Below are 26,060 nucleotides of genomic sequence, written 5' to 3'. Positions count from 1 at the left end.
ATTTGTTTGTTGGTGGTGTTGGTTTTAGGGGTTGCATGGTGTTTATTAGAAGATGGAGAGGAGGGCAAGGTGACCTTTGTTGGATGATTGGTTTCATGAAGTTTATTAGGCTAATTTTTAAGGTTTTTTTTGTTGAACTCATTGATGTCTTAACCCCTTTTTTATACATAGTTGATTTAGTTATATTAGATCTTGAGAATTGATACTGAGGAATATATGATTAATTATTTTATATTATGCAAATAATAAAGAATCGACTGAATTGACTCGAACAAAAATTAGATGATGGGATGAATGAATTCATGTTGAAGATGAACGATTTTCTTTTTGATTTTGTTGAAGAGGAATTAACCAAATTTGGAACCTATTATTTTGAGGTTCAATCTCGGACTATTTGGCTGTATCTTCTTTTAAGGGCTTGGATTGCTGCCTTTTTTTTCATTTTAAATCCTGATCATAGTTTTCTAATAATGATGATAATTTTGTTTTGGTTTTGCTTCAAAGGAATAATTTAAACTTAAAAATAAACAGAAGCTATGTGGATCGCCAAGTACACTGCCATGTCAATCTAGTGCATTTAACATTTTCTCATTGTATTTTAAAACCCTGCCATATTAAGGGCCTAATTTTTTTTATGTATTTGATTTTTAATTATAATTTTACAATTTACTCCTGTCGTTCTTAAAATTGTTTTTACAAGAAATATTTAATAGAATTAAGAATAATAGATTCTTTAGATGATGGATGTATTATTTTATTGAATAATAAATTTGATGGAGGAAAAGTGAGGACTAAATCATTAAGAAATATTTAAATAAAGCTAGCAGAAATACTATGGAGAGTACAACTAGACCTGGGAAAACGGTCGGTCGGTCGGGTTTTGGGTCGGATCAATTTCGGTCGGGTCATTTTCGGGTCGGGTCAGTTTCGGATCGGGTCAGTTTCAGGTCGGATCACTCTGGGTTTCGGGTAGGTTCGGATTGACCCAACGGGTTACCATAAAACATTAGAATATCCAATCGACTAATTCAACGTAAAAAAAAATCATTAAAATGTCTAAAAAAATCATTAGAGAAATTACATGTACGATTTTCAAAAAATAGTTGGTATGTCAGGTTCATTTAAATGCAAGAAAAATAGGGGAATTAATACTTATTTTGAAAGACTTGTATACACGCTTTATAAAAGTTATTTTGTTTATTATAATTGTAACGTTAGATAAAAATGACGTTAAAATTATCTTCACAATTTTCATGTTGGAAAGATATACAACTAACTAAGTACTTATTTCGTCTTATAAGATACGCGTTTTATAATTTAGGGTAGCGACATTCGTTTTTTGAAAAGCTCATTCAAACGTGTGAAACGTTCGTATAAATTATATTGATTTGCTTACTGAAATGTAGAAGAATTAAAAACTCATTTGACTGATTTAACAAGATACATGTATTCAATTAAGATGATTATAACGTCCTGTTTTTAAAGAAAAATAATTACGATGGCTAAAAAGACGTTAAATACGTGTTTTTTGAGATCTATTGATGAGTTTTAGGGTTCAAGTGATATACTCAATATGTTGAGATACTTTGAAAACTAAAATTTTATTTGAAATGAATTCTAACATTGAAATTACTCTAAAAATTGATATTAAATCTGTCAAAACGGGTCGGTTTCTGGTCGGTTTCCGGTCGGGTCATTTTCGGTCGGGTAATTATCGGGTCGGTCATGTTTCGGATTAAGTCGCTTTCGGGTCGGTCGGGTTCGGGTTTTGTCGGGTCGGGTCCCGGGTTCATTTTCGGGTCGGATCAAATTTTTCTAGGTCTAAGTACAACTATTAAAAGATTATTTTAATAAAGTTAGTGGGAAACAAGTGAAGATTGTAAGTAATGTAAAAATGTTAAAATGCAGTTAGTAGAAAATATGTAGGAACAATAAATATTATTAAATTATTGAAATGATCAATTACCAACTGCAGCGTTGAAGTTTAGGCATTTTAAAATAAACAGCTTCAAAGATCTTTTTTTTTTTTTTTTTTTTTTTTTTTTTTTTTTTTACAAACAACAGTCTTCAAATTATCAAACACAACCAATTCACCAGATGACCTGCTAAATGACTGTTGACCAAGGTAAATAACCTTTAACTTTTAATTAAATTCATTAATCTAGCCTAATTTACCCGATTACTTCCCAATTAAACCCTTCTTCCTCAACCTCTTTCTAACCTTCCCCAATCACCATTATTCTCCCACCTCAACACCACCACCATTAAAACCCTCCTTTACTAACAACTCCATTTTAAAGCCCCTTCTTTCTTCTCTTACTAACAACCTCTCTCTACTTCTAGTATTACCAAACATTCCATTAAATTCGAACCCAGAAATCGAACATTGAAGTCTAGAATTCGAACCCAAAAATGGGACACTGAAATCTGCAAGCAGTGATAGCCATTTATACTCTCAATTGACTATGACGGAATACCTCTTAGAGTTGGCAATTATACTCTCAATTCACAGCTCTTATTTCCTTTTCCAGTTTCTTAATTCCTAAATCCAACAAACCCATTTTTCAATTTCAGTACAACTGTTCCTTTCTCACTATCTCAGTATTTTCTTCTCTTACCTCATCCAATTTAATGTCTACTTACACCTTTTATGTTAACAATAACTTCTTATTTTATACACTGATAATCATTCCTTTCTATTTTTTTAGATAATTGAAATTTTACCCATTAAATTATACTTCAAATAAATACTATCTAGGTACTTCTTATTTCTTCACCAAAAATCTTTAAGTTTCAATCTTGTTATTCTTCTGGGGATTTGTGGGAGAAAAAGGAGATGTCTTTATTGAGGTTTACAGTGAAAAATGAGTATAGATTGGGAGAAGAAGAGTTGTATAAAGATGGGGGATCCTAAAGCTGTTCTTGATGGTATTGATATTGCTGGTCTTGTTGGTGTTCTTCATCAGTTAGGTGAACTTGAATCCACACTCTCTCCCTCTCCTCTTCCCACTTGTTACTTTATAAATGATCAAACATAGAACATACTATTAGCATTCTTAAACAGTTAAAAGGAGGGGTTGTTAATGGTGATGGTGGTGGTGTTGGGGTGGAAGAATGGTGGTGACGGTGATTGAGGAGGGTTAGAGAGAGGTTGGGGAAGAAAGGTTTAATTGGGGGTAATTGGGTAATTAAGTTAGATTAATGAATTTAATTAAAAGTCAAAGGTCGTTTATCTTGGTCAACGATCATTTAGTAGGTCATCCGGTGAAGTGGCTGTATTCCTGTCGTATTTGGTATTTGAAGGCTGTTGTTTATAAAAAAAAACTTCGAGGCTATTTATTTTAAAATGACTAAATTTCAAGGTTGTAGTTGGTAATTGATTCTTATTAAAATGAAGATGAATAAGGTTAATTATGTACTAAATTTGTGATATGAATAGAAAATTCTTAGTAGGAATAACAAAAAGTACGAGCCAAAATATCAAATGAGAACAACTTTAAAAGTAAAAGTATTATTTTTAGGAAAAATTATCTAGAATAATTCAATTTTTTCATGATTTTCCTACAATTTTTTCATGATTTTCCTAAAATAATTTCACGTATTGATTAACCATGAATAAACCCAATTTTAAGGGGCATTTGCTTAGAGTAAACTCGAGTAACTTGATGACTTGTTATAGTAGGTAATTTACCAAAAAAATAATCTAAAAATTAAAATAAATTAGAAATAAAATTCAAAAATTTACATAAAAATTTTGAATGATAAATAAAATCAAAAAAAATTGAAAAAATCTTTTTACATATTTTATTTTAATTTATCTTTTTAAAAAGTAAATAAACCTTGCTATAGTAAGTCATTCAATTATCGGGTTTAATCTAGGCAAATACGCCCTAAAGTTGAAATTATTTATGGTTAATTAATAGATGAGATTATTATAGGAAAATCAAAAAAAAAGTTAGATTATATTAGGTAGTTTTTCCTTATTTTTATCTATAATAGAAATGTCATTGTATAATTCATTTCAATAATTAAATAATTAGTAGCCATTCACTAGCTTTTTTGTGACTACATATTTTTTTTATTATAAATTGATTTTTGGGTTAATGGTTATAAGGTATTATTTGGAACTTTTTTTTATTCTTTTAGAAAATATTTAGTGGGACATCATCGGTAGGAGAATCAGAGGTGTATTTGGATGAAGACAAGTATTTGGAACGATCATTCAAAGGGATGGGGAGATTGAAGGAGATGTAAATCATCGTATACAAGCGGGTTGGCTCAAGTGGCGAGCAACTACCGCGATGCTATGTGATAGGAAAGTCCCAAGCAAGTTAAAAGGAAAATTTTACCGGGCGGCAATCAGACCTGCCCTACTTTATGGGAGCGAATGTTGGCCTGTAAAGAAGAATTTTGAACATAAGATGGAAGTTACAGAAATGCGTATGCTGAGGTGGATGTGTGGGCACACATTGATGGATCGTGTTAGAAACCAATAGTTTAGGAACAAACTAGGGGTAGCCCCTATTTCTTGAAAAATGCGTGAAAATAGATTGAGGTGGTTTGGACATGTGCAGAGAAGGACTTTCGCAGCCCATGTGAGGAGGGTAGAAAGCATTATAGTAGAGGGTAAGAGGGGTTGAGAAAGACCCAGGAGAACTTGAGATGAGCAAATAAAAGTTGACTTACATGAGTTAAACCTCTCTGAGGGCCTGACTAGGGATAGGGAAAGTTGGAGGAGCCATATCTATGTTTTAGACTGCTGATTGTCCTCTTAAATTACCTTTTGGTGTTCTTGTCATCTTGCTGCTCTCATTTCCTTTATTATTAGTTTTTGTCTCTTTTATTTTGTAGTTGGTTATACTTCTTTATTTTATTTATATACTTTTTATCTTTTCCATGTAGCTATGTCTCCTATCTTTCCTTTCTTTCTCGAGCCGGGGAACTCTTTTTGGCCGCGCTCTTCTTTATGGGTATGAGTTGCCGCCGTCCTTCCCTCCCCAGACCCTGTCTATAGTTCTTCTATGAGTGGGATACACTAGGTAGGATGATGATAATGATGAGAAAATATTTAATTCAGGTAACCAAGTAACGAAGTGTTAATTTATTATTGAAGGCAAATGATATAGTAGCGCGGTTCTCAAAATCGTTAATCTAACTTGAATTAGAAACAATTTTTAAATCAGATAGTTAATAGAAATATTCAACAATTTTGCAAAAATAATAAGTTGTAATTGCTTATGTATATTGTTTAGCCATTTTTATTGTAAAAGTACACGAAAAAATTAATTTAATTTTTCAAAAACTTTGTTATTATGCAAAAAATACATATATACTTTTTTTTTTTTTTCTTATTCTTATTCTTATGAATTGACAAACACAATAAGATATACACTAATCATATAATCAACATTTTAATAAAACAAACACACCAAGTTGATACGGTAATAATATTCTTAGTAAATTAAGCAACTCCAAGTAGAGTGATCTGATCTTATCAGGTTTATCAAAGCCACATTATATTGTAACAATTAAAAAGCCTTAATAATTTCGTAACACCAAATGAAAAAACTCAATAATTTTCACTAACAAAAATGTAGAAATTATCAATTTTGAAGAGCAATTCAACATTAATAAGTCGATAACACCAAACAAAATCAAGTTTTAACTAGATATAATTAAAAAGGAATAATTTTGAAGTAGCAAGAGTTTTCATAAAAAAAGCTAAGATGTGTTGTTAATAAAACAATCATATTATAGTCAGCAATCTCAATTCAATCATTAAAAAGCAAAAAAAAGTAGCAGCTTAAGGTCCATGAACATAGTAGGTCGGGTGGGCTAGCTACGGCCAAATTTAGCATATTAGTTGAGTATTTTTAGAAAAACAAGTCTTATATGAGACCGTCTCACCATGTGACAGACCCATACAATCAATCTAAAATATTTCTTTCAAAAAAAAAAAATTAAATAATTGATTTTTAATTTAACAGATCACGATATATATAACTGTCGTGACTGCCGTAACGGCCGTATATGTACATAAAACGGCTTCATGAGTCATAACTGCCATGATCTTTTTTATATTAATAATAAATAGCACAGAAAATGAATAGTTAACTGCCATTTTTTTACAAGAACATAGAATTTTATTGTATGTATAATAAACCTCCATTGAACTAGCATTTGAAAATTTTACACCATCAATAGCCTTTACAAACAAAATTAAAAACTATCAAACAAATTTAAACAATATTACTAACGTTCATAAAGTGATAACTTATATCTTAAAGTGATGACTTAGATTGTTAAATTGATTACCTATGCTTATAAGTACTAATTTAAGGTTGTATATGATCACTTTAAAGTGATTACTTGTACCCTTAAAGTGATGACTTACATTGTTAAAGTGACTAGTTACCACTTATGTTGAAAATTGGAACAAGGAACAAGAACAAAACAAGAAAATCTTATTAATTATGTGTCTCAACCACACATTCATTACACACACTCAAGGGATCGATAAACATGCTATATATAGAGTTAGGATACATCTTTGAATATCAAACTAACTATAGCATAACACACTGACTTGACTACAGTTAGTTATAACCATCTTAATATCCTACCTAACTACCTAACTTAAACTAATATAGCACGTGATTGGAGGACATGCTTCTAGAAAGGTGAAAGGGCTGCTTGCTTCAAGGTTTAGTGCTGAACCTTCTGGAATTCACCTTGATCAATTGACTCATGAGTCTCAATACTTGCTCAAGCCTTGCTACTGCTTATGCTGATCCTTTTGTACTGCATCTTTAACCATGATCAATTGACTCATAAGTCTCAACATCCCCCCTCAAACTGGAATGGCCAAAGTTCATGCCAAGTTTGCACAAAAGCTCCATAAAGGGTCCAGAGTGCAGAACATTAGTCAATACATCAGCTAGTGTCTAGTGGGTAAATAAGAGAGTTGTACGAGTCCTTGTAACACTTTTTTCCCTTGTGAAGTGGCAGTTTATCTCTATGTGTTTTGTCCTATCATGAAACATTGGATTTTTTGCAATATAGATAGTTGACTGATTATCACAATTCAAGGTTATGGGAGTAAGATTTTTAACTTCTAGATCATCTAAAAGCCTTATCATCCATGTAACTTCTGCTGCTGCAGCAACCATAGCTCTGTATTCAGCCTCCAGAGCTAGACCGGGAGACAGTACTTTGTTTCTTTGACTTCCAAGATATAGGAGAACTTCCTAGCAAAAGAATATAGCCTGAAATAGATCTTTTGGAATCAGGACATGAGGCCTTATCACTATCAGAAAAGGCCTGGAGAGTAATATTATCAGAACTGGATAAGAATATCCCTTGGCCACAGGTAGAATGAACATAGTTTAAAGTATGTTTGAGGCCCAATCTGCATATATTGACTTAAAGTCTGGATAGTATAAGATAAATCAGGTCTTGTGCTGGTTAGGAAATTGAGCTTCCCTACTAAACTCCGGTATGGTGTAGGGTCTTGTAACAATTCCCCTTCAGTGGTAGATAATATGAGTTGAGCAGGAAGAGGGGTGACAACTTTTTTAAAGTTGTTAAAACCACTCTCAAGTAAAAGTTCCTTGGTGAACTTATTTTGATGAACTAAACCAGCTGCTATGTAGTGCACTTCTATGTCGAGGAAGAAATTCAATTTACCTAGGTCCTTAATGCTGAATACAGTGTCAAGATGTTCTTTTGGTCTTTGAATTTCATGATAATCATTCCCAGTTAGGATGATATCATCAACATAAATGGCTATGAATGTCATTTGCTTGTGCTGTTTCTTAAAGAATAGGGAGTAATCATTTTTAGATTGAGTATAACCCTAGCTAAGAAGCTCCTGAGCTAGTTTAGAAAACCATTGTCTACTGGCCTATTTTAAGCCATATAATGATTTGTGAAGCCTACAAGCATGGTTTGGAGGACTAGGAAAACCAGGGGGAAATTGCATGTAGACTTCTTCCTTAAGGTCACCATGCAAAAACGCATTATTGGCATCCAATTGGTTGAGTCTCCATTTCCTACTTGTGGCTACAGCTATGAGACACCTAATGGTTGACATCTTAACTACAGGAGAAAAAGTCTCCTTATAATCGATTCCATATTTTTGATTATACCCCTTGGCAACTAGCCTTGCCTTGTACCTTTCAAGACTACCATTTGCTTTGTATTTGATTTTGAATACCCATTTGGAGCCTGTTGCTTTCTTATCATGAGGTAAAGGTACTATTGACCAAGTATTATTCTTTTCTAAAGCTGAAATCTCTTGGTTCATGGCTTCTTTCCACTTGGGATTTTGTAAAGATACCTGATATGTTTTGGGTTCAGAATGAGGAAGACTTTGTATATCACAATTATTCAAGTCTTTGTATCGTACTATTCCACACCAGTGTTCTGTCACTGTGTTGCAGTAGTAATCTTGTAAATATGATGGAGGTTTATTGATTCTATTTGACCTCCTAGCTGCCTCATTAAGGGTTTGATCATGAATGAGATCATTACTGTTTTGAGAGGGTTCTGTTAAAGTGAGTATATCATTATTGGGCAGATTTTCGGCTCTGAGTTCAATCAATAATTCATTTTCAATGCCAAGATCATTTTTGTCTTGTGCACTGGTGTCTGAATTATCTTGTGCATTGTCCAAGATAGAATGTTGAGCTTCCTCTGAGTTAACAGGAAAGAATAAATTACGTAATTTATTTGTATCATCTTCTTGATGATATGGAAAATGTTGTTCAAAAAACACAACATCTTTTGATACAATTACCTCCTTATTTTCAAGATTGTGAATTTTATAGCCTTTTTGGCTTAAAGAGTATCCAATAAACACACTTTTGTGAGCTCTAGGCATAAACTTGTGCCTTTTCCTCTTAAGAATGCTTACATAAAATAAACAGCCAAAGACCTTTAAATGAGAGTAATCTGGCTTCTTGCCAAATAGAACTTCAAAAGGACTTTTTCCTTTGAGAACAGATAGTGGCATTCTATTTATGACATGAACTGCACACTGGACACAATCACCCCAAAAACTCATGGGTAGAGAGGGTCCTTGCTGTTTCAAGGATGTGCTTTTGCTTCCTTTCAACCACTCCATTTTGCTGGGGAGTGTCTCTACAGCTAGACTCATGCCTAATGCCATGATTAGCAAAAAATTCCTTTGCCTCACCTTGAGTAAACTCCTTTGCATTATCTATTCTAACACATTTCACATTTGTTCCTATTTTTTTTTCAATTAAAAGAACAAATTGTCTGAAGACATTAATAAATTAAGACTTATGTTTAATCAAAAAAATCCAAGTCATCTTGCTAATGTCATCAACAATAGAAATGAACATAGAACAATGAAGTCTACTGAGGTACCTAAAAGGCCCCCAAATATCAATATGTAGAAGCTCTAAAGGCTTAGATGTTTTACAAGTAGACTTAGGATAGGTTGTTCTAACCTGTCTACCTAGTGGACAAACAGTGCAGATGATATTGGATTTTATAAAATTCTCACTAATTTCAGGAAAAACAATCTGCAATTTATGAAAAGGCAAATGCCCTAGTCTAAGATGCCAAAGTTTGGCTTTATTTAGTAAGGAATTACAATTGGAGTTTTTGCAATACATAAGTGTTTTTTGGCTAGATTCAGAATGTGCTTCTTTTTGCAGAAGTTGTGCAATAGATTTCTTGCAACTGGAACTTTTGAAAACATCTTTAAGTACATATAATCCTGATTTGTGTTCACCAAGAAGCCAATGCTTCTTCATCAAATTTTCCTGAACATAACAGCCATTATGGTCAAAAGTGAGTTTGCATTTCAAATCTGTAACAAGTTTATTAATAGAAATTAGGTTGAACCTAAAATGTGGTACATATAGGACATTCTGCAGGATTATTCCATTATGTAATCTCACACTTCCCATATATTTCACACTTATTTTTCTTCCATCAGGCACTGTGATCAAGTGTCCTGTTTCACTAATGGTCTTATAAAAAGAAAATTTGTCAAGATTGTAGCATATGTGATCTGAAGCACTGCTATCTATAATCCACTCATCATTATAAAGAAGAGATAAGCATGTTGTACCTGATGCATCAGTAGAATTAGCAAGAGTGGTGTTGGCATGGCTAGGTTCTTTATTAAGCATCCCCAATATCTTCTGATACTGTGCATGAATGAACTTTGCATTCACAAGATCCTCTCCACTATGCTGTTCTTGTATTGCACTATTGGCTGACTTCTCATAGTTCCTTTTCCATGTGTTTCCCTTGAAATTGGGAGGATAGCCTATGATTTTCCAGCACCTAACCCTGGTGTGCCCACTAACCTTGCAGTGGTCACAATAAAATTGTTGTTTCTTGTTCTTAGAGTCAACACCCACTTTCCCATAAAGTCTTTCTTTCATTTTTTCAACCTTGCATGCTGAAGAGTCATTAATCTCAGTTGTGCTTAACTCCAAATGAGTTTCTTCTTGAAGAAGAATCCTGTAAGCTTGATCAGATGTTGGCAAATCAGTCATCATCAGCATATTTGATCTAACTTGACTAAATTTTTTGTCAAGCCTCATCAAGAAACTAATGACCCTATTATTTTGCTGCATCTTGAAACATTTCTTGGCAATATCACACTCACAAGAACTAGATGCTGCACAAGAAGATATAGGGATAGGGTTGAAACTATCTAATTCATCCTATAGTGTCTTGATTTTAGTAAAGAATTCTGCAATCTTCATATTGGGTGTTTGCACGAAATTGCTCAATTCTTCTTGAAGAGAAAATAATTGTGCATTCGAACTCTAACCATACCTTTCCCCTAATTCAACCCAAATTTCCCTAGCCTTTTTGTAGGACAATACACTTTTAGCAATAGAATCCTCAAGAACAGCTATGATCCAGCCCATGACTACATTATTTACTCTGTCCCAAGCTTCATTAGCTGCACCATTTTGGGTTGGTTTAGGCAAACTACCATCTACAAACCCAAGTTTATTCTTGCCACTCAAGGCAATGATCATTACCCTTTTCCAATGCACAAAACCAGACCCAGAGAAAATAAGATTCATAAGCTTTTGTCCTAAATCCGATGGATGAAAGTAATACACAAAACTTGGGTTCATTGTGGGATCAACAGGGGTGGTCCCATTTTGTTCTTTGTGATTCATCATACTGCAATCAACATGTTTCTTGAAAAAAAAAGAAAGAAAGAAAGGAGAAAAGAAAAAAAAAGTTGAGACACACAAGCTGTTGTTGTCTCTATGAAAGATCGAAACTATTGGATTCTTGTGAAGAAATGCCATAGCTCTGATACCATGTTGAAAATTGGAATAAGGAACAAGAACAAAACAAGAAAATCTTATTAATTTTGTGTCTCAATCACACATTCATTACACACGCTCAAGGGATTGATAAACATGCTATACATAGAGCTAGGATACATCTTTGAATATTAAACTAACTATAGCATAACAAACTGACTTGACTACAGTTAGTTATAACCAACTTAATATCCTACCTAACTACCTATCTAGAACTAATATAGCACGTGATTGGAGGACATGCTTCCAGAGAGGTGAAAGGGCTGCTTGCTTCAAGGCTTGCTGCTGAACCTTCTGGACTGCACCTTGATCAATTGGCTCATGAGTCTCAATACTGGTTCAAGGCTTGCTGTTGCTTATGCTGATCCTTCTATACTGCATCTTTAACCATGATCAATTGACTCATAAGTCTCAACAGCTTACAAGAACATAAAAATACTGATAAGTAACTTCATATCTGACGAAGACACATCATTCTATTCTAGACTTCACTAGGGAACAAATAAAAGGCAGACATTTCTCTTTGATCAAAGTTATTAGGACTAAGAGAATGCACAAGAAATCCACCATCTATGTCATTGTAAGAGACCTAAGCTCACGAGAAGAATTAAACTTGAGCATCCCATAATCTAAGATGTAACTCTATATCAAATAATTTGAGCTTCAAAATGGAGTACATAAATACACACATCTCCATTTCAAGATTGCAAATTACTAATATAACTAAAATATCCTAATTAACAACTTATTAATGTCACTACAAACGTATGATTGCAGCAATGGAGAATATGTAGTACAAGAGTAGGTTAGCAACACATAACAATTTATAATTATAGCTTTTTCTTGGTTGGCCTTTTCTTAGATTGCCTCCAAATTTGTGTTATCTTTAAGTCTTGTGACAACTATCTATGCACTATGAGCATATATAGCTGGTGTATTTGTTCCTTTTGCTATAGGTCCCCTTTAGAGAAGAGCTCGTTGTATACTTCGATCAAAGTTGGGGTGAAACCGCGACAAGGAGGGCACCATGAAGCAGAGAAAAAACATACCTAAAATTTTTCCACTCAAATCTTTGATTTTAACCTACAACCATCCAATTTGATCGAAATATGATTTATTGGATCCAAAATTCAATAAATGAAGACATCTTACTCTTAATCACTAATTAGATTACACATATATGAACATATATAACAATCCCATAATCTTAGATTGTATAACCCTAAAAAGGCTAACTTAAACACCCTAAATCACAATGAAAACCATTTATGTCAAACAACAGAGTTAGCAAATTGTAACACTTAATCTTAATCACATATTAAGGGTAAAGATACAAGATTCAATTTGATCAATAACAAAACTTAATAATTCAAAAGAAAAAAAAAACAGAAACAGAAGAAAGATTCTTTAAACAACTATCAAAAATGTTAAATTTCAAAATCCTAAATTTAATCACCAAAACAACTATAGAATGTTCTTAATTTCGTAAAGCTAGTAAAAACAAAAATAGACCAAAAAATGATCAAAATTAACCATCAAACAATATACTTATTCAAAATGCAAAATTTCATGCTACGCATCAAATGAATTAAAACAATGGTGCAAACTTCACAAAACAATCTCTAAAAATCGCTTAGAATGGGTTAATTAAATACCTAATTAGAACACTTAATCGTAATTACAAATTAACAAATAATATACGTATCAACTTTCAAGAAATAACAGAGGTTGATGATCTTCAAACAAAACCAGGATTGAAAAAAACATTATCCGAACTGCTATCATATTAGCCTTGAAAAACAAAAACAAAAACAAAAGACAATGTGGAGAACTCCCTTTACGTCCGAGCTTGAGGGACTTTTGGGGTCAAAACCCATATCAAAAATTCAAATTTTCATAATATCAAAAATTCTCTTGTTTCTTCTACATTAAAATCTAAAAAATATTCTCTCATTTTATTTCTTCTTGTCCATTAAAACACTTTTTTATTTTTACTCCATTTCTCATGAAAAACCATGCATAATAGTTTTTTAGAGCTTGAATTGGGAAATAAATTTAATTGCATTATGACAGTCTATATATGTTCTTAAATTCTTATAGATCTTGATGCAACAACAGGTTCACTGTTGTAGGATAAATTCTTCCCTTTCTACTTATCTTCAACATCATGAAGTACAAAGTTAGTATCTTAGTACATAACTCTCTTGCTTCCTCCTTTTGAATGAGAAGAGAATGGAGATTAAATAGTAAGGAGATGAAATGATTAGTTAGGTGAGATGAGGATAAATGTAATTTAATAAAGTAAACAAACTTTTTTTAAAAAAAATTAAATGATATTTATTTGTCTTTTTCAGTGATAGGTAAAGCTAGTATGCCACAGGCAAACAATATCAATATTTGGGATTATTTATGGTTAACTGATACTTGGGATTATCGTAGGAAAATTAGAAAAAGATGGGATTATTGTGGGCAATTTTCCCTTTTAATAAATTAAATTGGGCTGGCGCCCAAATTAAGACCATCTTTCCATGAGACAGTCTTAATTAAGAATTTGTCCTTTTAGAAATATGTAGATTTAGATTTTAATATTTATTGAATGATTTGCCTATATAATGTTAATAAAGAAAAAAATTTCTATTTTGGTGTTCACCAAAAATAATTTCTCAAAGTAGTATTCATGTAGGTGAGATTTGACACTAAGCTAGTTTATTTTTGGTTTGGAACTTCCAAACCTCAATATGAGCTAAAACAATTTTTAAAATATTTTTTTAGGGATTAAAGATTCTTTGAAACTACTATGAATTGTTTAAAGTAGATAAATAATAATTGATATTTTTATCAAATTTTCCTTGTTTTTATTGGGAATAACTTTTTTTAATAAAGTAAATAAATAAGTGAACTGCTTAACGTCGTCCTAAATATTTTACCCATGTAATCCTAACTTTTTTTCTTTTCTAAATTCTCCTAACCCATTTAAATAAATGATATTTTTAGACATATCTAAAGGAGAAAGCTGACTTTTAGTTCTTTGTTGCGATTTTATATCTGTATTATTGTATCATTATTGAGTCTATGTATCACATGCTATATGATGTATACACCAATTTGTCAGTCTAATTTTTATGTTTGAAGTTCCCTAATCAAATTATGATAAATTGGTTAAATTCTTTTCCTCTATAAAAACTATTTTAGAAAATAAATTTTAGTGAGAACTTGAGAATGTATTATTTTCTTTATTAATTCTACTTAGACCTACTAGTCTTTTGGTTCACAATAAGCTTTGAAAACTCCAAAGCAAAATTAAAATAGCTTAATAACATGAATACCATTTTGAAAAATATTTTTAAGTGAGCACCAAAATAGGAATTTTTTTTTGTGTTTCAACTTCATTTAGGCAAACCATTCATATTTATTGTAGAAGTTAAAGGATTAAATTCCTTCTTTTTTCTTTCCCTTCAAGTTCCTTAAATATACTCTAAAGTTTAAGGATTGAATTATTATTTATTGGATATTAATAAGAGTTAATATATAACTATCAAGTTATGATAGTATGGGAGAAATTATGTAATTGAGTTATAGCTGGTCTTGGACGAGATGACATCATAATGATATCGTTAATTTGGGCCAATTTAATTTGCGTGTGTAACAACCTAGGCATTTTTCAATTTTGATCTTAGAGGTATCAATTTTAATCTTAAAAATATCAATTTTTAAAATTATTATCTCTAAGGTCAAAATTGATAAATGACCAGAATAATAAAATGTTGTTACACGTGCGTGAAATGAGCCGGTCCACACTTCGTCTTAACTTGCGACAGTCTCGTCCAATAGTTTTTGTGATTGAGTTAAATTTGTATTCTTCTCACCGTGAGACGACTTTAATTGGGCCAGCCCAATCTATTAAAAAAAAACTGGTTCCTGTAAGTTAATCTATCTATACAATCTACTATAAGAGAAGCAGATTATTGCCACGTGTCTCTCAATAAATTAAGTGAATTCCCGCCTAAAATCTACTAGAATGACAAAATTGATTTCTGAAAATTTTGGTAAGTGTCAAGATATCATATGATATGATGTCAATTTAGTATAATATAATATCAATTATTTATTTGACAATTTAGAATAATATAATATATTAATCAGTGACAATTCAGAACAATATAATAATCAATTAAGAAAAATACATATAAATAAAATATAAAATATAAGAATACATTATTCTCAAAATTACAAATGTTACTAATAACAGATTTGTTAATAAATTCTAATGTAGTTAAAGTTTACATAAAGAATTAATTCTATTACATCACAATGCAGTATAAATGACAATTAGTATTTTAATAAATGTTTACTAATTTATGACTATATAATAAATTTGCTCTCTTACAAAGCTTCTCTTACAAGTTTAATTTAAAATTATTTTTAACAGAAAGTAGGAGAATTTTTCCATTTACAATATTTAACCTTAATACCTTATAAAATGTAGGATTTAAAGATTTCTTATTCGATTCAAATACTTTTAATGCTACTAAAATTTAATTTCTTTTTAATTTATAATCATTCATAATTGTGATTAAAACATCAATGAAAAGAGAGTTTCTCTTGCAAACTTACTTTAAAATACTTTTTATTAGATAGTAGTATGAGTATCTTGTATAACGTAAATCTCACTAAACTTTTCATAAAAATCCATTTCATTCAAATAATGATGATTTATCTTTACTTTTAGAATTATCACAATTACACATTGTTATTATTAGTTTAGGTCTATCAGGATCATTACATTTTTGTATGTATATTTACATACTTACACATACATAGTTATAATATCTTACATGTCTACTTACAATACCTTTAATGCCCACCGAGTAACTTAATCTATATTTTTTTTTATGGGTCGACCTAATTAGAGATGGTCTCTAAAAAATACTGTTTCTTACAAGAATTTGTGTGAAACCCGTTGTATTTCTAGTCAACATTTTTATCTTGAGTTTATATTTCTTTGTTGAAACCTTAAAAGCGACATATATAGATTTATCATAAGAATGTTTTCAGTAAGAACAATTTTGGTAAATATTTTTGTAACTTTTTGAAAAAATTTTAGCGATAAAAACCAAAAATCGTAAATGATCTAACTAAAAAATGACCGCCTTCAATCCATTTTGACAAGTATTTTCCCGTTTTGAAATGCTTGCAACATAACGGTTTTACACTATTTATCGTTCAAGCTTATTTATATATTGCGGCAAATGTGTAAGAAAAAATATAGCCAAATGAGATCTTGTTTGAATCGTTTAATCGCATACTTTCGTAATATTATGTTTTTATAATTTTTGGATATGTATAGTTTAATATGTAAATGATCAAAATAACACATAATTAAATTGCGTAAAAAGTCAAATGTAGCAAGTATATTAGAACAGATAAAGTTTTACTATATCCATTTTAAAATTAGACGACCATTAACGACTAACGGAAGTACAATGTTACGTAAAATCAAAACATTTTCATAAAATTCTGAGAAATTTATGATAGATTAACTGCTGTATATATGATTTATAGTTTGTACGCAGCACTAGTTTTAACGGCCCGTTTGGTTAGTGGTACTAAATGGTGGTAATGAGAATAATTTATAGTGTAAAGTTTCATCAAAAGTTCCATATCATTCCCATGGTAATGAAACTTTGATCACAAAAAAGTTTTTTTGTGTACAAATTTTCATTACCACCTAATACTATCTCTAATGGTAATGCCTTGGAATGAATTTTATGAAGAAAATGAGATAAATGAAGTTGGACAAGCATGATCATCAAGGTAGCCAAGAGAATTTTCAACCAAAATTACACTAGTTTTTCATTCCCATTACCATCGCTTATTACCAACTATCAAACGGGCCGTATGTGAAATACCACTTGGACGAAAACAAACGTAATTTGTACTTCACTATTCTATTCCCTAGTTGCTTAGTTTACTGAGTAATGTAATTAATGTATCATGTTCACTGAAAGGAAGAAGCAGAGGAAAAAAAAGTATTTGAAGGGATTAGTTTCATGATTTTATTAATGGACATATCTCTCGAAAACTAAGAAAATTTATTTCCTTCCGTTCTCTTTCCTCACTTCGTTTTCTATTACTTTTTTTTCCCTTTTATACTGCTATTCAAATAAAGTGTTAGAGATTATTTTCCTTAATTAACACATTATTATTGTCAGCACATTTATTTATTAAATGAGAATCGAGTTTTATTGTATCATACTCCCTCCTATTTAATCTAGTAAATCTATTTAGTTTCTTCACACTTGTCGAGATAATATTTTACCCCTTAAAATCTATAGGTGTGTTTAATTAAAAGTTATGAAAAGATGATATTAATAATTCTTGCATTAAGAAAATCAAAAAAATTGCACTAAACTATGTTTTACATTATAGAATAAAAATAAAATACAAATTAAGAGTGATAAGTGAATAATAACCCAAAAAATAAGACTAATAAAGAATATTATAAGGTAGTATATTACTTTCCACAAATAAGATATTAGGTTCAATTCTCAATTGCCTGCCTTGTAGTCAAAAAATAAATCATTAAATAGTTCAATCTACCTACGTGCTCATTTTTTTTAAGCTTTTCCAAAATAATTGAACGTATTAATTTACCCTTTGACTTCCCTTTGTGATTAAAGAGCATAAAATATATACATTGCTTGATTGTAGTGCCATATTACACATTTAAATTATAAGTTCCAATTTAGTTTATTTTAACATGTATTTTACTTGTATATTTTATAGACCATTTGTAAATTGGATAGTAATAGTTTTGACTATCATACACTCTATCCAAAGATCAAGTCATAATAATCAAAAACAATTCAAGGTAGGAAAAGTAGTACAAACTTGGAAAAAGGAATTGTAGCAAACCACTAAATCCATGGCTAAAACGTTAACACCCATTAAACTCTTGCTACTACTTCCACCTTTTCTTATACTAACCATCTTCTACCTATCTTTTTTTAATCAAATCCATTTCAATATCATTTTTTTTCCTAATTACTTGCCTAACAATAATAATCAATCCAACCCTTCAATTAGCAACATTAATCATCATCATCATCATCATCATCATGGTAACATTTCATTCATTACCAAGATATTAATATTAGTAAGTTCCTTCCTTCTTAATTCATACATTGTTTGATTGAATTTTGTTTCTATTTGCTTGCAACTTCCAATGAAATGCATATTGATATTGATTATTGATGTTCTAATATTGTACGTCCATGCGCATATTTAAGAAAAAGGAAAAAGAGAAGAAAAACAACAACAACAACCATAGTTTGGAGAAGATTGAGAATGGGTTGGCTCGAGCTCGGGCTGCAATTCGAGCTGCAGCCCGACGTCAGAGTTATAAGTTGGAGGGTGACGAGATTTTCATACCTAGAGGACCAGTTTATCGGAATCCATATGCTTTTCATCAGTTAAGTTTTCATAATTTAATACGTATTTACAATCCTAAAATTATTATTATTTCGACATATAGAATTATTATCATTTTAGCTACATCACCAGAATTTTTATATACTTCACTAATTTAATTCAATTCCTCTCTAATTATATATTAATGGATATCAAGTAGTTAACTTAATTTAATCTAAAAAACGACTATCAAAATATATTAGGCCTCAATTCAACTTAATTAGCTTAATTTATGAAATCATTATATTTTATCATAAAGTCATCATCATCAACCAAATATTTAATTATAAATTGTTTAATGAAATTTTTATATTTAAGAAATTACTAGTTCTATAATTATAGTATATTCACTTTGACTTATAGTTAATTTGCAATTCATATTGATTACGTTTTTACATTCAAAATAAGGTTTACACTTTAATTATAGAGTTAATTATAGAAGTTAAAGTGATAAAAACAAAAAGCAACAAAAAAGGGTTAATTAGTAACTAGAGAAAATTGATTAGGGAAATTCCAGACTTTTATTTATTTAAGAGAAGTCAAACTTTTTAGAAATTCATTCCAAAAATTAATCTTTGCTTTTTTCTTTTTAGTATTTACAAGTGTAGAAATCTGTGCAATGCATGATTTTTTTGCATCAATAGACATTCATATGATATTCAAAAAGTAAGACCAGATATTTTATGTTGTGGAAACTCTCAATTTTGACGGTTGTATAAATTAACTCATTAATTTTGAAAATTTTAAACAACATATGATATTTATAAAGTAATGCCAGAGATATTATATAGTGGAAACATTTAATTTTAATAGTTGTATATATTAACTCTTTAATTTTGAAAATTTTAAACTACATATTATGCAGTATGTTATATCATCTAATTTACTCAATTTTAGTTATAAATAAATGCTACTCGAAGGTATTCTAATGGTAGAGATAATGGTCAAGATCAAATACCATGTAATTATTTTAACCAATAATGAGTTCCATTTTGGCAAATTCGCTTTATTGTGACATTTATAAATTTTTAAATTTTTTAGTATAATGTGTAGGTTTGGACAATTAAAGGAGTTTTAAAAATACTTGAAAACCTAAAGTTTATTAAGATAATTAAATATTGTTCTTTTTCTTAAAGTAAAAGACAAAAGTGAAGTTTCAAAATCATAATTTCAAGTAATAGTATATGGTAAATATTCCCTCCATTCCTATTTAATATTTTAATTGTTCAATTTATTTCGTTGTATTTTTTGTTTCCTTAAAAAATATGTGTATTTATATCATATTGTTTTCATATAATTAGCTTTAGTCACTCTAATTTTAATATTTTTATAATGTTTATGGTCTTCTGATATTTTCCATTAACTTTATTAAGTTAGGGCATATAACATATAATTCGTCTTGTATGAGACTGTCTCACCGTGAGACGGGTTCATATAATAGTCCATTTCTTCAATTGATTAGTTTAAGATTATAAGTAATCTGTAATCGTTTTAAGGTTATATAAGTAATCATTTTAAACTATAAGTGATCACTTTAACGTTATAAGTGATTATTTTAAGACAAAAAATATATATTAGGCCAGCCTAATAGAAATAGTCTCGTCGTGATACCGTCTCATTTAAGAATCAGTGTATAACATATTATTGGCTTTCAAGTCTCAACCATCAACTAAAATTTTAAGTTAAGTTGATTCTTTAAAATAATATCAAAAGCCAACATAACAAGAGGTTAAAAGTTTAAATCTTAACCACTTCTTTTTGGTTAAGTTAATCCTTTAATATATTATTCAATAAAATAATAACACTAACACTAACATCCAAAAGTACTTCATAATTGTATTAAATAATTATAAATGACCTCCACTGACAAAAAATCAGAAATTAAAAAGTTTTAAGTTGGCTTTTTTTGACGAGAGAAATAAGGAGCTGGAATTTTGTGAGACTGAGTTTTAATTAAAGAGTTCTAAAACCTAGGTAGATTATAGAACACACCATTTATTTTAAAATAAATATTAATCCTACGTACGTTAACTTAGATCATAGAATATCCATTTATTTTAAATTAATATTAATTCCTATGTGTTTCTTATTTTTCGTGGGATAACAATGTGAGTGGAGAATCTTCATGTAAAATAAATAAATAAACATAAGTACTTCTAATTAAATGTAAACAATCACATTGACAATAAATGGTGTACACATATAGTAGTTTGTACCTTTGAAGAATGAGCACCGGAGGTTATGATGATATTATAGTGAATTCATGTGTATTATGCTAATTCAATATATACAAGCTAATTTAAATAATATATAAGCTTATTTTATTGAATAACGATCTCATACAACACTGCTGTTATTATTTATTATTAGTTCAATATATTTGGATAGAGGTGCCGATATTACTAGTTCAATATATTTATTACTAGTTAATACTTCTTAGATATATACAAATTAGTTGATATAATTCTACCTCAATATATTTGAATAAAAATGCGCATTAAATATGTCAAGAGACAACTCTATCAAAATTACACAAATTTTTTCATCACCATTTTTACTATTTAATACCAATTACCAAACAGGCCGTATAAGTAAATCTACATGAAGATTATTAAACAAGTCCAAATAAGTTACAAAATTTGATGTTTTGTGAAAAAAATACATTCAAGGGCATTGAAGAGATAGTAATGCTCAAAATTTCTCAATACAATGCGCAATTGACAGAACAATTTATAAATAAATATAAAAAACCTTTTTGTTTAGCGATCCAACAAAAAAGAAAATAGAAGGCTTTCGTTGATATGGATACAAAAATTTCGGTGAGTTATGTTTGACGAAATTATTGGAAGTTACAAAATCACATGGTTTCGTGCATTGCAAGTAAGAAAATTGGGCACAGGATCCTATTTCATTTAATGTTCGTTTTAATATGAGCAATTTATAGAGTGATATCCAAGAATAGTTGAAAATTTTTCATGCTTTGAAGTGTTCAAATTCATTAAGTTCAAATGGTTAATACTTAATAATCCGTAGGCAAAGCGAATTATCGTCGATGGCTCAAAATATTAATATATTTTCATATATAAGGACATAAGGTTAGTATATTTTGAATTACATAAAATTCACATTTTTTTTTAATAATGAGTTTTTAGTGCTTTTTTATTACGTAGTTAAAATATCAATAATATGAAACAAAGGACTACTATATTATAAATTACGCCTTAAGGTTTAGGAAATCTTTTTACTTTTTGCTCAGGGATTTAAAAATGAACGAGACGATCCTAGTTAATATCATAGTACTCCCTCTATTTTCATATGTTCTTCTCAAATAAAATTTACGAATTTTAGTGTTAAATTTTAACTATGATTCCTCAACGATCTATATGAAAAACCATTTATGTGGGATCTTGATAGTTACGTCTTCATATATAATTTCTAAATAATAATTTTTTTTTTATAATTTTTAAAAGCTCACAATTTAAATTATTTGACTTTTAAATTTTAATTGAAATCTGCAAAAAAAAAAATGAGAAGAATAAATGAAAACCGAGGGAGTAGTATGTTATCACCACATGCATAAAATCATAAAGGATTAGGCCGGTGTATGTATTTCATATGTTAGATATGGTTTTTGATCATAGGATCTATACTTTCTTCATTCTTGTATTTTTGTTCTAAATTTGTAAACTCACGTTTAGGGTTGTTAGAAATTAGGGTTTGTTATGGATTTTAGTTGTTGGTAGTATAGGAGTTAGGGTGTTTTGTGTTCAACATACTTTTTTTAAATAGCTACACATAGAGATGGTAATGGGTATCAGACCCGACCTAAATCCGTGAATTAGGGTCCTAAAAAATTAAACCTGTCGGATTCGGTCGGATCTGGACCCATTTGTGTTTTACGGATCCGAATTCAGATCTTAAAAAAATACCCGTACGTGTGAATCTAGAGGACTCCTTTGTTTTATGTGATAATTTCTTAAGAGAAGGTCAACTATAAGTATTAAAAAAAGAAAAAGGTAATATATGATATAAAGACTGATCAAATATCGTAATATAAAGTCAAGTAGTTCAACGGTTATACTGCAGTAGTAGTAGTAGAAATAAGCTAGTTTGTAGTTTGAATCTTAATACAAATACTTTATGTATTGTAATATGTATTTGTTATTACGATTTTAATAGACTTTTATGTTTTATCTTAATTTGTTTATAACAATTAATGGGATATTATTACTATACTAGTATATACCCGTGTAATGCACGGATGTATAAATGGGTAGATAAATATAAATTGAATATCTAAGTAATGCAAATATATATTATCGTTATAAAATTGTCTAGTTTAGATATAATGTAATAATAGAAATAACTATTTATGACAATGTGTGATTGTGACAAATTCTAAACTAAAAATAAAAAAAGTCACCATTCTTTAGAAGAGAAAAAGTGAGAAAGAAAAAGTGTAAATAAAATTAATTTACATGGAAAATAAATTATTTTTAGTAAGATTTACTTTATGAAAGATACTCCTAAAATTAATTTTAAATTAAGCTTGTAAGAAAAGCTTAATTTTCATTGATAATTTAGACACATAAAATGAATAATCAAAAAAAAAAAAAAGTTTTATATTTTAAAGCTTTTAGAGAAATTTGGGTTAAAGAAAAGATCTTTAGTTACTTTTTTTTAGTTGAGTTATTATACAACTACTACACATGACGAAATTAATGTATATGAATTAATTATAAGTTCAATCCTAAATCAAAAAAATTATAAATGATGAACAGATTAAGAAAAGCATAGAAAATGAAAAAATTAGTATAATTTATAATAATGAGACATATATTCAATTCAGCGCCATTCATGAGAGATCGTCTTTATAAGAGACGACTCTTCAGGCTCTGACCTAACATTTAAAGAAATAAAAAAATACCTAAAAACTAACACGCGCATTTGATCCTAAATGAAGTTGGTATTATAACCTATTGAAGTTGGTATTATATCCTATTAAAGTTGGTATTAAGAGTTGGTGTTATAACCTATTAAAGTTTGTAATATAACCTATTTGGAGATACCAACTTTAATAGGTTATAATACGAACTCTAACAGGTTATGATACCAACTTCAATAGGTTATAACACCAACTCCAAATAGAATTACGCAGCGCGCGTTTTTCTGGTAGTTGTTTTTCTAAATAATAATGGCTTGGCCCATTTGAGACGTGTTTCTTATAAAGACGGTCTCAAGTAAGAATTTATGTATTCAATTATGAAATATTAAGAGAATTTTTTAAGAGACTAAACTTATTATATAGTCATAAATTAATTGTCATTCATTAAGACACCTCAATAATAAATAACTAATACACTCCGGTATTCCTTTTACTTAAACCATTTTCTTATTGGTAAAGTTCACATTAGTTGTCCAATTTTTTTTTTGGCATTAATTTTTTTTATCAAATTATCCTTATTCCCCTTGTGTTATTACAACAATACCCTTATTTACCTAACGAATCTAACATTTTTAATTCACTAATCCTAATTAATATCTTAACTATTCCTTCCCTTTTTATTTAATCAAACCCCCAACTCCAACACTGAACTCATTTAGACCCAACTTCTCAATTGTTCTTCATCTTCCTCCTGTGTATATCTTCATCTTCCTTCACTGAAATGGGTTTGCACGATTCCCCCCCCCCCCCCCCCCCCCCCCCCCCTCTCTCTCCTCTGATTTGTGTCTATTCTCATCTTCATGCTTAACATCTGGGTTCGTACGATTTGGGTCTTTCTCCTCTGATTTGGGTTTGTTCTTCATCTTCATCCTTAAAAATCGATTTCCCCTCTTTCTCTCCTCTAATCTGTCTTTGTTCATCTGGGATTGTTCTTCGTTATCTGGAGTATAATCTGAAATTTCTCTTGAATCTCCACCATGGAAAGCAAAAACAGCTCTCAAATGAACAACAATGGCGGTGTTCTTCAAACCAAAAATCTGAAAAATTTGCAGTATATCAATACTCAACTCTTTCCATTTTTAAGTTTGATTTTGTCTTAGGGTTAAAAACAAAAATCTGAAAAGTTTGCAGTATATCAAAAATTTGCAGTGTCTCTAATGGCCGAAGTCCAGAAGTAATATCTCCAAGTAAGGGTGAGCACTTTAATTAGATAAAAAGAAGGAAAAATTTAGTAATCAATCCAATTTATCAAATTAATCTAATTATCACTTTTTAAGTGGTCCCTCACTATCTTTAATATTTATATACCCAACTCAAATGGAACAAGTAAAGAGAATAAGAGGAGTAGTTTTTTGCAAATTATCATTTGATTGCAACTTTGAATTTTTCCGGACTTTTAGTATATAGTATGATTTGCCAAATCATCATTTAATTGCAACTTTGAATTTTTCCGGACTTTTATTATATAGTATGATTTGCCAAATCATCATTTAATATGAGATTGCACCTTGGAATTTTTCCAAGACTTTTAGTTTATAGTAGGATTAATAAGTAATTGCTTATAATTAATAAAATTACATAATAATTTCCTAAACTTGTTTCCAACTAATTAAGATGAAATTTATGAACAAAAATAGGAGCCACAAAGAGATGGTAAAAAGATTGAAGATATGGAGTTATAAAGAAGGGGAAAGACCCTTAATACACCAAGGACCAATGAGTTACGTGTATGGTATTGAAGGACAATTCATTCAAGAAATGGAGAGTGATATAAGTTCCATGACAAAGTATATGGCTAATAACCCTAATGAGGCTCATCTTTTTTTCCTACCATTAAGCATTGTCAATATAAGAGTATCCTTCTACAACACTACTGATGTCAATGATCGTAAACCAATGAAAACAATTCTTACTGATTATGTTAATGTGATTGCCAACAAATATCCTTTTTGGAATAGAAGCCATGGTGCTGATCATTTCATGCTTTCTTGCCATGATTGGGTATGTTTTTAATTTATTATCTCTTCTTTCTTTCTTATTCAAGTGAATCGGAAACAACCTTTTTGTTAGCCGTTCTATCTAGAGGTAGAGGTGGTCAAAACAGACCATCCCACATTTACCTAATCATGTAACCGAACCCGATATGACTGAAATTCAAAAATAAAATTAAAAAACCAAAAGCGCTTGTAGCTCAATGGATAGAGTATCTGCATATGGAGCAGAAGGTTTGGGGTTCGACACCTACTGAGCGCAGGTATCAATTGGGGGTTTCTTGACTGTGCGCATCTCTCTTTACTCTCTCCTTGGGGAACGGG

The 26,060-nt window shown here is 30.1% G+C and overlaps 1 protein-coding gene across 1 annotated transcript in view; it reads left to right on the top strand.

The window, feature by feature from the left end:
- The first annotated feature begins 18,255 nt into the window (after positions 1–18,255).
- LOC130815980 (probable glycosyltransferase At5g20260) overlaps positions 18,256–26,060 on the top strand; it is a 12,189-nt gene continuing 4,384 nt past the window's right edge. Inside the window, exons 1-3 of the mRNA XM_057682543.1 lie at positions 18,256–18,486; positions 18,620–18,801; positions 25,383–25,746. Coding sequence (XP_057538526.1) covers positions 18,256–18,486; positions 18,620–18,801; positions 25,383–25,746 — 777 coding nt within the window. The remainder of the gene's footprint in view (positions 18,487–18,619; positions 18,802–25,382; positions 25,747–26,060) is intronic.

The sequence above is a fragment of the Amaranthus tricolor genome, chromosome 6 (genome assembly GCF_026212465.1).
Source record: "Amaranthus tricolor cultivar Red isolate AtriRed21 chromosome 6, ASM2621246v1, whole genome shotgun sequence".
In the NCBI taxonomy this organism is placed as follows: domain Eukaryota; kingdom Viridiplantae; phylum Streptophyta; class Magnoliopsida; order Caryophyllales; family Amaranthaceae; genus Amaranthus; species Amaranthus tricolor.
Note: the sequence above shows the minus strand (reverse complement) of the source record. Positions and strands in the feature narration are given on the sequence as shown.